The 14143-nt window shown below is 38.8% G+C and overlaps 2 protein-coding genes across 2 annotated transcripts; both read right to left on the bottom strand.

Annotated features, from left to right (window-relative positions):
- Window positions 1-501: 501 nt before the first annotated feature.
- On the bottom strand, window positions 502-1890 carry LOC113710538 (uncharacterized). Its single transcript, XM_027233594.2, has one exon. It carries the CDS (start codon window positions 1746-1748, stop codon window positions 639-641), a length of 1110 nt encoding a protein of 369 aa, XP_027089395.1. The 5' UTR covers window positions 1749-1890; the 3' UTR covers window positions 502-638.
- Window positions 1891-1985: 95 nt separating this feature from the next.
- LOC113710539 (ycf3-interacting protein 1, chloroplastic-like) lies at window positions 1986-8280 on the bottom strand. The gene is made up of 6 exons (XM_027233595.2): window positions 7710-8280; window positions 7494-7538; window positions 6423-6536; window positions 4498-4578; window positions 3499-3666; window positions 1986-2435 (listed from the first exon to the last, which is right to left on the bottom strand). Exons 1-6 carry the CDS (start codon window positions 8097-8099, stop codon window positions 2346-2348), a joined length of 888 nt encoding a protein of 295 aa, XP_027089396.1. The 5' UTR covers window positions 8100-8280; the 3' UTR covers window positions 1986-2345.
- Window positions 8281-14143: the final 5863 nt, after the last annotated feature.

Consider the following 14143-nt stretch of genomic DNA (forward strand, 5'->3'; position numbering starts at 1 on the left):
TTTAAAAAACTACTAAATGTAGCAATTGACGGGAAGCAGGGGTTGCCTTGCCTCCTACCCCACCACGCCTTAAATAACTTAGTGGTGGTCACCAGCTCAGAGTCTGTGGTTGCAAAAGTTGACTTTGGGGAGGAAATGTTTATTGATCCTTGTCTGTGTCGGAAAATATGCCAACCAAATGGAGCTAGAAAAATGTTCTTGTCATCTTGTGATCTAGAGCTTTTATGGTTTTGAAGAACGATAACTCCATTCTCAACCAGTGTTTCCAATTCTGCAATTAACAAACTGCAGAAATCCCGAACCAAGAAGAGTATCAATTGCATCTAAAGTCATACTTCTCGGTTTTCCAAGATCGAAACTTTTAGAGCCGAGGGTTTACCTAAGCCGATAATATATGTACTTAGAAGTCTAGAAGCAAATTGAAAATAAATTGTACGTTTGCTCAATGTATCAGTGTTGAACACTTTATAGAGGGAGGAAAGATTCTTTGCATAGTTCAGGTGAGATCAGACGCCTTATAATAGCTTCCAGATAGTTGATTTCATGTTGTCTCAGATCAAGTTCTTGCATCAATAATAAAGAAATATAAGCGTACAGAATCCTTCTTGCCCTTCGGCAGTAGTTTAGGAATGTAGTGCTTAAGCAGTCTGCGCTTCTAAGAATGAGTTCAGGTCCTCTCTAGCCTTGTGCAGGCGAACATCATCTGTAACGCAAGAAGTCGGTGAGGCTGGGTAAGATGTGGGAGAAGAAGTAGAAAATCGAACGTGACGAGATGAATCGGGTGATTTTTTTGATGCTGTTCTTGACGAATTTTTCTTTAGAACCCCTTTTCGGTCCTTATCGAACACAAAAGCTGCTGTTACTGGGGAATCTGTATCACTAGCACTGCATCTGATCATCTCCAATGGAAGATCGTAGAAGAGATTGGAGGCATCTTTTTGGCTTTCAGCATCGTCTAATATGGCGGATGACCTCCAGGAACCACATTCAAATTTCTCGAGCGAGACCCTCTTGGATACTAATAGTGCTAGGTTCTCCGGTCCCTGAATATGCACCATTTCTGCTGGTTCTTCCTTCCTGGCTCTAACTGGTTTTGCTCCCTTGCCAAAGCCTGGCAGGAACAAGCACAGAGCTCCACATTTAAAGTTCTCATCGACAGAATCTGTCGCCTTTTCAGCGCTATAACTCTTCTTGTGCTCCAAATTGGGTTCGGCCGTATACATGTAGTTCTTGTTATTGCTTTGATGATCATGCTTCACACTGTTAGATTTTGCCACCCATTTAAGGTCAAAATCTTCAGGTGGGGCGCTTGTCCTTCCTTCACCGCATGACTTGCTTCTCCGAAGATGGCTCGCCCGTAACCTCTCGAGATTTGTAAGCGCTATAGAATCTCGGTGGAAGAAAGGGTTGACAGAGAGAGAAGCCACTTGGTTTAGATTTTTTGATTTCTTCTTTGGCAGCATTGTGCTAAACTTAGGTGAGGAAGAGGCAGAGTTTGGCAGGCTGTAGCTTAAGAACTTTGGCTTTGTAGGTGGATGAAGGGGTGGAAGAACGGGTATCATCAACTTGGAATTCGCTGATTCTCTGAGGGAGAATGGATCAACAGAAATATGCTTCTCACTTCCCATGCTCTCTGAATCAGAAAGCAGGGAATACTGGATGTTCTTTTTAGCACATACATGAAGAAGATCTGCAACTGAAATGAAAGATTCATCTGCTTCCTGAGTGTCCATGATAAGTGCAGGCATGTCCACTCTTTGAAGCCGAAGTATTCACCTTTGCAAAGGGTCAGAAAAACGATACTTCTCTGTTGGATTTTGGCAATTTAAGAGAAGGTGGGAAGCCAGCTTGAGTTAGAACGTGTAGGGCATGTCCTCAAATCTATTAGTCGTGATTCCCATGTTTTCTCCTGACTCCGACAAAACTAATACTACATAGTCTCCAAGACAATTATTTAATGTACAGATTGTCAAAAGAGAGAGAAAGAAAGAACATAAAAATTGCCTTTCTTGGGACAAGTCTGATGAATTTTCAAGCTAGATCAGTAAAGCAACTATAGTTTGCAAAACTGCCAGGTTTAAGTGCAGACAAGAAAAGATAAAGTCTAAACAGAATGAGACCAAAAGACAATGAAACAAATTTACATAATAAGATGCAGAGGGCAGGATAGAGACTGAAGCAAGAACAACTCAGTATACAAGCATATTAGAATGTTAACCACTAATAGTCTCGTTGACATATACAAGCTCAGATAAATCGACAACCAGTTGTGTCGTGAATACTTATGAGCTTATCTTTTGTGTCTGTGATGTGTGGAGGCTTTTATTGTCACACAGCAGAAATTTTCATTGCAAGGAATTGTAGAATAAGAGCAACACTACAGAGATCCCAATTATGACTGGAAGTGCTGTGACCAAGTAAAGAGCTCCATATCCCTGCATGAGACAATGTTCTCAGTCCAAAAATCAGGGCAAACGGCAAAATGCACAGAAAGATCCTGCACAAAGCACATTCTACTCTGTCCTCCAATGGAAAAAGTAAATATCCAGATAAGAATTCTCAATAATTGTTTCTGGCTTTTGTTTTTCAATTTACCTTGCATCTCAAAATAATTCAACCTTTGATTGACCTAATATTTTCCATCTGACTTTCACACGCATCTTGAAAACAAACACCCAGTTTGTCATTCTTTCGTCCCTAAGAAAACAGTTTTCCTCAAAATGAAAGCAACAACCTACTAGCTATGTTTTCAATAACCTACCAGTTTTCCTCACAGAGATATGAAGCATTGGAATGGTAATCACGTAAAGTATCAACATTTTACTATCTAAAACCCAAAGCTTTTCAGCTAATGAACAACAACTATTTCAATCGGACAGAATAAGAATTTCAAATTGTAAGCTATAGAGAATAGTTTAACAGTCACCGGAGAAGATATCTTAAACTTCTGAATAATAATATTTAGAGAATCTGAGTTTCTAATTTGTCTATATTAGAAAGAAGGCATCAATTGTGCTTCAACTTCAAATACAACATCTTTTAGCTTGTAAGTGGCTCGCATTGGCTTTCCCAGCTCGTAACCAAAGTACATCCCTCTTCAGATTATATTGACTTGATCAGTGTCATTGAATATAATGGCATATTTGGTGCAATGTGTTTGATGCATTAAATAAAGTTATGAATATCGCCATGCACATTAGAGTTGTTTTGACACCCTTAACTAGATGGACTTGATATCTTAAAAGAACTTTGTACTCTCAAATCGACCTCCAATATGTTAACTTTGCTAAGATGAAAAATTTATTCATACAGCTTATAAAAATACCATGCCATGGATTGGAAAATTGACATATGACAGTTCTTATCCATCTTGTCCTCAAAGACCACAAAGAAGCAAAAGTTGCAAACAGAAAGTGGATCTGAATGATACAATAGAAGGGACACTGCAAAGCAATGCATCGATCATGAATTGGAAATATTCAGGGAAGCAGATCAAACCACAGCAGGAGGCACATCCACATCGTCACTGTCATCTTCATCCCCAAACTCAGCAGCAGCATCCCAGTCTACATTGAGTCGCTTAGCAGCCTCTTTTGGATCAATACCAGTGTCTGTTGTTTTTGCATAGAGAGATTTTCCTGGACTTTTCTTCCTTGGTGCTTCTTCCTATCCAAGCAGCATTTAAATTTGCTCAAAAACTATGTTCACATTATCATCACTCATTGCTGAAAAGCTGTGTGTGTCATTCTTGAAATTGAAATGATCTCATAATCCATAGCAGAAGTTGAAACAAATAGAATCGAATTTCACCATGTAAAAGCAAAGAGAACGGAAAAAGAAAAAAAAAGTAGAATAGGAGATCCACAAATTAATACTGGAGAAACTTCATCCAGTTAACTTGGAAAACAAACAGAGGAGTAACACAGAAGGTATACATGTACTTCTACAGGCTCGGCAAAAACAGAAAATGCAGATAAATCAGGTGCAACTGAAACAGTGGTTATGATTACTATTAACACAATGTAATATCAATTTTCCAGTGAATTGAGATGGAGGTAAAACTTTCAATAAAACTTTAGTAGAATTGCAAATGACCTATATGCAAATCACTTTCACAAATTCATTTTTTATGTCTTCAAAATATTTGCCATCCTGCCTTGAGTTCCGCCACCCCACAACACAATAACTGGGTGAATTGATAAATTAGTCCTTTTCTACCAGATAAAACCTTAACACGATATAGTAAATTTAAGTACATGAAAAGGACCAGACAAAATTAAAAAATCATAGCATTCTAATTCAATCACTAGCATCACAACTTTATGTTATCTATACTATGAGATAAAAGCAAGCAGCTTCAGGTTTTAGCAAATAACTTTTGAGTTTACAGGTAGAAGCAGGATTACAAAATACCCACATTACTTAAAGTTGACGTTGAGAACAATAGAAAATACAAACTTTCATGACTAATATACTCTTTAACATTTCAAAATATACCTCCAAGTTCGGCCATGAAATCATTTCTTCTGCTAGCATCTTCAGAGCAAGACGATTTTCAGGAACTTTACCTTTATTTACCTAAAAATGTAGGAATAAATAGGATAAGGTTTCACTCCAAGGCAAATTAAACATGACCAGACACATTAAAATTGTTAAAGAAATCCAACAAACAAATCAATCCTCAGACACAGAAACAATCAAAGACTCAAATTGAGAATTCCAGATACAGAAGATCATACACGTCTTTGCAGTTGAATTCCGAGCTGGCATCTAACCAAATCAATTATGGAGTCTCATTAAGGATAAAGTACCAAAGTGGTCACTGAAATATCTTAACTTTATCGATATGAATACTCGACTGTAAATTTCTGTAAAAGGACACTCAACCTCTTGTCCATGGTAAATATCCATCCATTTCAGGTCTATTTATGCTCTCAAACTCTTTGGCTGTGGAAGAATCTAAAGGTTTCTAGTTCTACCAACTAGTGTAGACGTATCTGCTAGATAATTAACACACAGTTGATATATGAATTCAATTGAAATGAAAGATGGTATATAAACAACTTTTTATATTATAGGATAGCAGCTTCCAGAACGATTTCGAAAGACCTGAAAAAGGCTGTCAATGGGAATATACAGCACAGTATCAAGGGTGAAGAAAAGGATTTGTGTAGAGAAAACATCATAAATTCAAGTACACAAACAAAGTAGATACACCAACCCTCAAAGAAGTGAGAAAGGATAAAAAATGTGAAGTGGATAAACATTGCAAGTTAGCAAAACTCAATACATCATGTAAACCATACCTAGGAACCGTATAAAAAAGATTTACAGCATTTTTGTTTTCTAGTGTGATAAACAAGTCTTCTTCAACCATCACAATGACTTGAGGCAAAAGAACTTCAATTAATCTTATGCTTCCATTTGCTAAACTGGAATTACTGTCATTTGCTTAGCCACCCTGATCAATGTCAAAATGACCTTCTGCATAACATCAAGGAATGCTAATTAGTTACCTATATCCAAGATACATATTGCCCTTTGTAGCATGTGACAATTTGTCACTTTTGGTATTCTCTTCATGTTTTCAGAGCTACTTCAAGCATCTTATTTACCATATATGTCCTCTTAGTTGAAAGACTAATAGCCTAAACCACTATGATCACTAAGAGGCAAAAATTTTCATTCGCTAATGCAATCCATAAATACGTGTGAGGATGAAAACCCAAATGGAGACAGTAAAAATGATAACTTTATACAATTTACTATCACTCCTTTACTCGTCTTTGATGAAATAGTTCTCGTATTTTCCTTGATAATGAATTTTGGTGTTCTCAGTTGCTGGCAGAAGGACAAGATTCTTATTCTTGTCTTTTAAACAAGCATGATGAATATATAAGCATTTTCAGGAAGTTCATAACATATCCCTAAAACTAGATAAGAGATTATCTGCCTTGTTCAAAGATCTTTCCATTTGCTAAACTGGAAGTTACTGTCATTTGCTTAGCCACCCTGATCAATGTCAAAATGACCTTCCATATAACTTCAAGGAATGCTAATTAGTTACCTATATGCAAGATATATATTGCTGGTTGTCAAGACATCCATACCCTTGATCTCTTCTCTTATCTACTCAGAGTATAAAGATAACGTTCTTGACCTCTAAACAATATTCTTAGCATTTGCTTTTTCCATGTTTAGATGTTAAATGGTTAATGTTCCAAGAATTAAGCATGCCTGAATTTCACTGGTTAATTAGCTATTTTAGGTCAATTCCAGCATAGTCTCTGTCAACGAAAACTAATCTTATTATAGTTAAATTCACATAATCATGGAGCTTCCGATATTGAGTTATTCTATAGACAAAACTAATACTACCAATAAAAGACATGTTTCTGTAGTCACAGAGGGTTCGAACTCACTTCTTCTAAAGCATCAGCCAAGTCATCCCTTGTTGGAGCATTTTCATCATCAATGCCAAGCAGCCGTCTCCTCTCAACATCCCTGGGGTCTTCAATCATTACAGTTAACTTTATCTGCAGGTACATAAAGAGTTAATTGCTAAAGAAGCTGCAATAGAAGCACAAATTCAGCCATTGCCGCAGCAGAACAGAACTAGAAGAACAATTATTCAGAGGATGGAGAAACAGTGATAAATGATTCAAATAACAAATGATGCCAAATGACATACTGGGTCAAATTCAGCAGTTGATTTCCGTGCTACTTTTTACAAATATGAAATTCAAGTGAAGCTAGAAAGCAAAAGAGGTGAGAAAATTAAGATCCACAAATGCCAAACAATTACAAAAATAATAATACTAATAACATCTGTATTTTGTGACCCAAAAACAAAGGCAAATCATGAATGCTGTTTCCCCTCATTCCCATGACACGGCCAACTCTTGATACAAAGCCCAGGAACAGCAGTCCCAGGGAAAACATCAGAGCTCAAGGAACCAAGAAAAATGGGTGGAAACAACCTGAATTAACTCGTACCAGAAGCTAGTAGGCAAAAGAATCCAGGATGCTGAACTAGTACGAACTTCCTGCTATGCCAGTAGGTCAATGAACGGGACAGGTCCCACCAAGAAAGGGGTAATGCTGAGCAAGTAAGAACTCGGCCCCTGATCTACTATTCTAAAAGCACGTTCAGATGCGTTTTCAAGCTTTCCTTTTGCCTTTTAAATTTTCCAAGCATTAGTATTTTGATTTCCACCCAGATGTGATTTGAATTCAGTCCTCCCACTATACTAACTGTTTTGGTCTCTGTCATCTAATTCATGAACAAACACAAAATTCGGGTTCCAATCTTCAAATTGCAGAATACAAAAGTACCACCCAAGTCTGATTAACAAGTTCCATTAACTTCATATTTCACTAAAAGAACAAAATATCAACATGTTTTGTGCAAATGCTTGCAAAAGTATACATTGCAATTTCATACTATAAACCAGAAAGAACAGAAAATTTCCAAAACAAAAGATAAAGCGAACCTCATTAAAGGTCATATCCCTGTTTTTCCCGAGAAGCTCCAAAACCTACATAATTTCCAAGAAAACAAAATCAAAAGGCGTTACCACAAGCCTACTGTATCCATTCAATAGAACACAAAGATAGACTAAAAAACCACTAGGACACTTTAACAAAAACCCCAAAACAAAAGCAAACAATTACAGAAGTAATATGCGGGTTTTGTAAAGATCACTGACCCTTTTGATTTGGGAGACGTATTCAAGGTCTTCAGTGTCTGGCTCATCAGTTTCTTGTTCTGCAGTGGAAGTAGAAATGCCAGACGACGTCGCACTAACTTCAGTGTCTTCAGCATTACTAACACACACAACCCACCCTCCTCCATTGCTTCTTCTAGTTCTGATACTTCTTCTCCTCCACTTCCCATCATAATCACAGTCGCAGTGGTGGTCTGTCCTCAAGAAAGGTGAAAGCCTCCGGTCTTTACACAATGAAACACTAGAAAGTCTGTCAGGAAAGGAAGGACTTTTTGATGCAAAGAGTGATAACGATGATGATGACGAAACAACTGAGGTTTGGACAACTTGTGAAGCCATCACATTTCTGAGTGTAATTGCACCAGAATTCATATTCCTAGTATCATTCAGCTTGAAATTGCAAATGGGATTTCTTCAAGGCAGCTGCTACGCTAGTCGGAGCACACTGAAACTCTGGAAATTTTTTTGGTGGCTGCTAAAAGAGATTGAGCTGAGTCGGGAGAAAAGCAATGGTGGCTTGTGGGCGCCGTGCTGCCAACTCACACCTCTGAGTAAAACTTAAAACGCAGCCGTTGGGTTTTGTTTTCTACTCTCTTCCTTTTTCCTTTTTTTTTTAAAAATACTGTTGGTAACAGTGCTGGATGGCATTTAAGAAGCAGGCAGGAGATAGTGGAATTAAAACCGAAACCTCTTTCTTTTTTCCTTGTCTATTTTGTATTGGGAGTAAGTTTTGCAATTTAATGATTATTATTTAATTTTTTTCAATTTCATTTTTATTTCTAAATAGTAAGATATTTTATTATTTTTATTATATCAATGTCGATATTTTTGGTTGAATAGTTTCTTTTTTCTTAGTTTTTTTTTTTTTTTTTTTTACTTACAAGGGGAGAGGCCGAGTCTCTTAAACCGAGACTAGACGTGGGGTCGCAGTCCCAACAATATCCATTCCTAACAACACCCTAAATTCTCCGGGAGGGTCCGTTATAAGCAACAATCCTGGCACCTGATTAATGCTTCATTTTGCAAGCCAATCTGCACAACCATTGGCTTCTCTCCATGCATGCTAAAGATGACATTTCTTGTCCCTGTTAACATAACTCTTGATCTGGCAAACCATGTTGTGATAAGGGGATTCCCTACCCGCTGCTCTAAGAAGCTCAATTTCAGCTTTTGAATCCATCTCTAGCATTATTTTTTCCCGTCCCGAAACCCACCCCAGCAGACAGGTGCCGAACCTGTGCAATAATAAATACCTGCTCAAATAAAATATAAATTCTGTATATAGCGGTAAGCAAGGTCGAATCCACAGGGATTGGGGATAATTTAATTTCTTCTCAAGTTCCAGATATGGGGGGTTTTTGGATTAAATGCTAACTAAATAAATTAACTGCAGAAAATAATTGATTAAAAGAAATAATTAAGAGAAACTCTAGCCAAGGGTACACTTCAGAAATGGTTCATGCACTGATCATTGATGCAGAAATAATTCCAACATTTAGTAATAGATTAGGTATAGTTGTTATGCACGCGATAAACAACCAACCCTTCCTTAATTTCTTGATAGCTAAGGTACGACCGTTAGCTATTTCTCTAACCCAAAAATAACCCTAGGTACGACCGTAGGATTTAATTTCTCGATTGCATTAATAATTAGAAAGGCCCAATCCTAACCAACAAACACGCTACGAGGGTTTGTTTAAGTTAGATCATATGCTCCCCTGACATAAACCCAATTACGCCAGTTGCTACTGAGGTAGAGATAACGAACAATTACGGATTCAATTACCCCTATTTAGCAAAAATAGCCTATATGAATAATTAATTATTGCGCACTAATCAATCATACACAAGGCCATAGCAATTAAAATCAAGGAACATATAAATACCAATAAATGAAGAAAATAATTAAAACAGATTCGATCTCACAGTAATTGTTGAACCAAGTCTTCAGTTGTCCCCTTGACTAGAATTAAGAGGTTAGTCCTCCATTAATGGAGAACAACCATGCGAAAGAGCTAAGAAAAGAAAACTAAAACTATGCTAAAAGCCTAAACTAAAACTATTGATTGATAAGAGTTCTCTGTATGTTTGTCTCCTTTTTAAAGCCAACAATGACTAAAGCTTCTTATCCCTGTGGTCCCCTGCTGAAATTGAGAATCAAACCAAAAGTGGGGCTCTACCGAAGTCCTTGCTTTTAGTTTCCTATTGCCCGTAGGACTCCAATCTCCTAATCAGCAAAGGAAATGCAATCTCTTTGTAGCACCATGTGGGCCTGGTTGTTTGAAATCCCAATTATCTCCAAAAAGTCCCTCATTTTTGTAGTTTTCTGTTTCACTTCCTGAAATTGAGTCCAATACCAAATATAAGTAAATATTAATAATTAAAACAATATTTGGCACGGATAAAGGGAAAAATTAATAATAAAATAACCAACAAGTAACACCCTATCAATTCCCCCCACACCTAAATCATGCTTGCCCTCAAGCATAAGAACAGCAATTGAACACCAAAATTTTGACAATGGCTATTGCTCTAACTATCATATTGCCAAGATACCCAGAAAAACATATATCAAGCATCACAGTTAAGATCCAAGAAAAAACCACTCCGGTTAGCTTCTTAACCACCAACTCCTCCAATTTAAAGCAAACTAATCTAAGAAAAAGGAATGGTTGCTCACATTTATCAGCAAATGGTCCAACTATTAACCAAAATCTCGACATTAAGATCACAAACCGGCAAGCTGACTTATTCACATACTAACACAATCTTTATTTTATTTTTTCTTTTTTTTTTAAAAAAAAAAAAAACAAAAGACTTAGTCTATAGCCCTTAGAGCCTTTTGACGCGAACTCCAACATTTGATAGATGGAGAAGCCCGGTTACTCAGCTCTAATTGCTACGGGACCACGCACTCATAGTAACTACTACCTTTTGACGCGAGAATCGACACTTTAGGTGAAGATCCCCGGTTACTCAGTAGTAACAACTAGCGGAGTACAGTCAACTCTTATTTACAACCATATAGTATAATAACTAAAAATAACACCAAAAATAACAGCAGCCAGCCTCAAATTTCCAAACATGAAGAACTAAAATTAATAATTGGACCAATTCACATGAAAAATGCCAACAATCATTCCCTATGCCTAGAAAAGTTAACCAAAAATTGGAAAAGTCAAGCAATTACCGATATTCACCAAAGAGATATTCCTGAACTCAACCACATTAACTTAATACCCTTTTAGTAATAAAACTTGGCAATAGCATAATTAGAGGCAACAATCCAGCATCAAAACTTGGTATTCATTTAAGGACTGACCACTAGAAAGAAAAAGAAAATAAAATAAATGAAAGATAGGCAAAAACTAACTAAAAATAAAGGAAAAACCTTTAGAAACTAAAAATAAAAATACTAGCACCACAACGATCCCCCCCACACCTAATTCACACATTGCCCTCAATGTGATAATGTAAAAGCAGAAGGAAGGAGAGAAGCAACGGTACTTCCCTGAACTCATCAAAATAGGGACGGGGTCACAGCGGCGGTTGAGGTGGAAATTGAGGTGCAAGACCCGTATGGTACATAAACACTCCAACAATGATGTGGGTCGAGGGGTCCTAGACAATTCAATAACAACTACAGCCACCAATAAGGACAATAAGCAAGTCAATATCCACCAATGTGTCTCACTTAACAATCCGACCAACAATAGAAACTGGTGTCCCAGCAAATGTATTAAACCAGTAAAGCAGAAGTCGCACCTAAGGGTAAGGCAACAATCAAGTGAGTAAACAATATTATCCCGCAACCGGACAATTAAATGCAAAATGCGTCCACCCAAGTACTCGACAAATGTCCCACCGGTCAATTTCTCCCAACAATAGCAAATTGTTCCCAACAAGTCAATGAAAATCAACCAATGGCAATAACCAAACAAGGGACACAGGTGCCGCGAGAGTCAATAGACAAACCCAACAGTTATCCTACTAACGGCACAACAGAAATTCCAAGCAAAGTAGCACTTCGTCACAGCCCAAAATATTCCAACATATCACGTCAATGGACTCAATACAGAAATCAGCAAAATAGGACTCAAGTGATACCAAAAATGACCCCAACAAAGCAGTGAATTCAACCAATTCGAGCAAGTGAAACTCAACAAATGTCACCAATTGGACAGTCAATTACCCACGTCAAACGCTCAAAAGTAGCACTTGAGCCACGGAACTAGCAATTCCAGCAGTAACAAAATAGAAATTGAGAATTAATAATTTTAAGCAACACTGCAACCAGTACCACTGGTGCTCAGACAGGAAAGTATTAAATCAACGGCAGCAACTCAACCACGAGAACTTAAACTTTAAAATAAGCAAGTAGCTTCAAATAGCCGCAACAACGATAGGCAAAAGATCTCAACCAGTACCACTGGTGAGTCGCAGGGAAAAATTAATCAACCAGCCAACAATGCAATGAATAGCAGAAAATTTCCCCACTTTGGCAGCAATTCAACCCAATTCTATCCAAAATTGACCCTAGCAATTGCCCAAATCAAAACCTTCTTCTATCCAACCAGAAATCCAAACACAAATTCCAGAAATCTATGTTAATCGGGGAAGAAATTACAATACCTCCACCTGTCAATTTGACAGGTGGTGATGGCGTGGCTGGACAGAAAAGCTCGCGTGGGAGGCGGAGCTGTTGGCGTGCGTGAGTGGAGCTTGGGGGTGCGCGGCGTGCTCTAGAGCGGAGCTCGCGGCACTGGAGCTTGTGAGCTTATGAACTGGTGGAGGCTGTTGGAGCTTCAGGCAGCAGCGGCGAGGCCACGGGGGAAGGGTAGACAGTCGAGCGCTGGAGGGGCGGCACCCTTGGTCTCTGTCGGCAGCTGTGGCGGCGCTGGAAGAAGAGCTGGGAGTTGCTAGCTGGTTAGTTCGCGCGCTGGAGGGTCTGGCCGAGGGCTGTGGCAGCGCGACTGTTCAGGAGTGAAGCAGGAAGAGCTCTCGTGTGGTGGTGGAGAGAGGAAATCTGGCGGCGGCGTGAGCTGAGGATGGGAGAGAGAGAAGATCGCGCCAGGTGGAGCTGCTGTGCGTGGTGGTCAAAGCTGGAGAAGAGCTGTGGCGGGGAGAGGCGCGGCAAGCCTCGGCCGCGAGCTGGTGGCGGACGAGCGGCGGCGTGCGAAGTGGGTGGTGGCGGATGAGGAAGAAGCAAGAAGAAAAAGAAAGAAAGGGAAGAAGAAAGAAGAAAGAAAAAGAAAAGAAAGAAGAAGAAGAAAAGAGTAGGGCTTCGTGCCCTTTGGAAATTTTTTTTTTTTTAATCAAGGAGCCTCTGGCTAAGGCGTGGGCACGCATAACTGCCCCTAGACTTTTGACCATCCGTCGAAAATTCTTGATCCGTTAGCGTGACCACCTAGCGTGGGCACGTCTAACTGCTATAGAGTCCGCAGATCCTGAACGAAAATTTCTTTCCCTCAGGCGTGACCACCTGACGTGGGCACGTTTAACTACTATAGAGTCCGCAGATCCTGAACGAAAATTTTGTTCCCTCAGGCGTGACCACCTGGCGTGGGCACGTCTAACTACTAATTTCCTGCCACCAAACATCAAACTATTAATTGACACTAACACTTAACTAAAACTTCAAAAACATAAGAAAATTAAAACAAAAGCCTTGGGTTGCCTCCCAAGCAGCGCCTTTCTTTAATGTCTTTGGCTAGACATTGTTATGTTTGTTCACGGAGGATAAAATCTTGTGGCTCACTTCAATGCTTCATCTTTAATATGATCCTGGTAACCCTCATAGATGGAGTAATCTTTGAGAACACGAGTTACGATTTTCCATGGACTAGTTGAGGGCGCCAAATAATCAAGCATTGATCGCAATTCTTCATCCACTCCTCCATCAAGAGCATTCACCAGTTCAAGATATTTGACCATAGCTACCCTTAACTTATTTCTGCCATGAGACTCAGAAACTTCTGGTATAACAAAATCAATCTCATTAACAGAAATCATAGAGTAAGAGTTAAGAAAATGCGGGTTAGGGAATGGAGGTGGTGTCACCACATTTGATGATTCTTCACTGGATTCTTTCACTTGAATGGGTTGCGATTGGGGTTCCATTTCTTCCTTTTCGGCTTCTTTTTCAACTGCATCTGTAGATTTTTCATTTTGACACTCTTGCATCTCCTCATCACTAGTCAAGCAAATTGCACTCTCATTTTCTTCTAGGTCAACAATGGTTTTCGAGGGCAATTCTTCCATTTGAGAAGCCCATCGATTTATTCTGGATGTCAATAGACATAGTTGATCTGTCAGATAACTCATTGCATCCTTCATCATCTCATTCCTCATTTGTGTCTCCTGTTGGAATTGGTATGTATTAATAAATAATTCACTCAATTCCTGAAGAGACATAC

The sequence above is a fragment of the Coffea arabica genome, chromosome 9e, assembly GCF_036785885.1.
Source record: "Coffea arabica cultivar ET-39 chromosome 9e, Coffea Arabica ET-39 HiFi, whole genome shotgun sequence".
Classification (NCBI taxonomy): domain Eukaryota; kingdom Viridiplantae; phylum Streptophyta; class Magnoliopsida; order Gentianales; family Rubiaceae; genus Coffea; species Coffea arabica.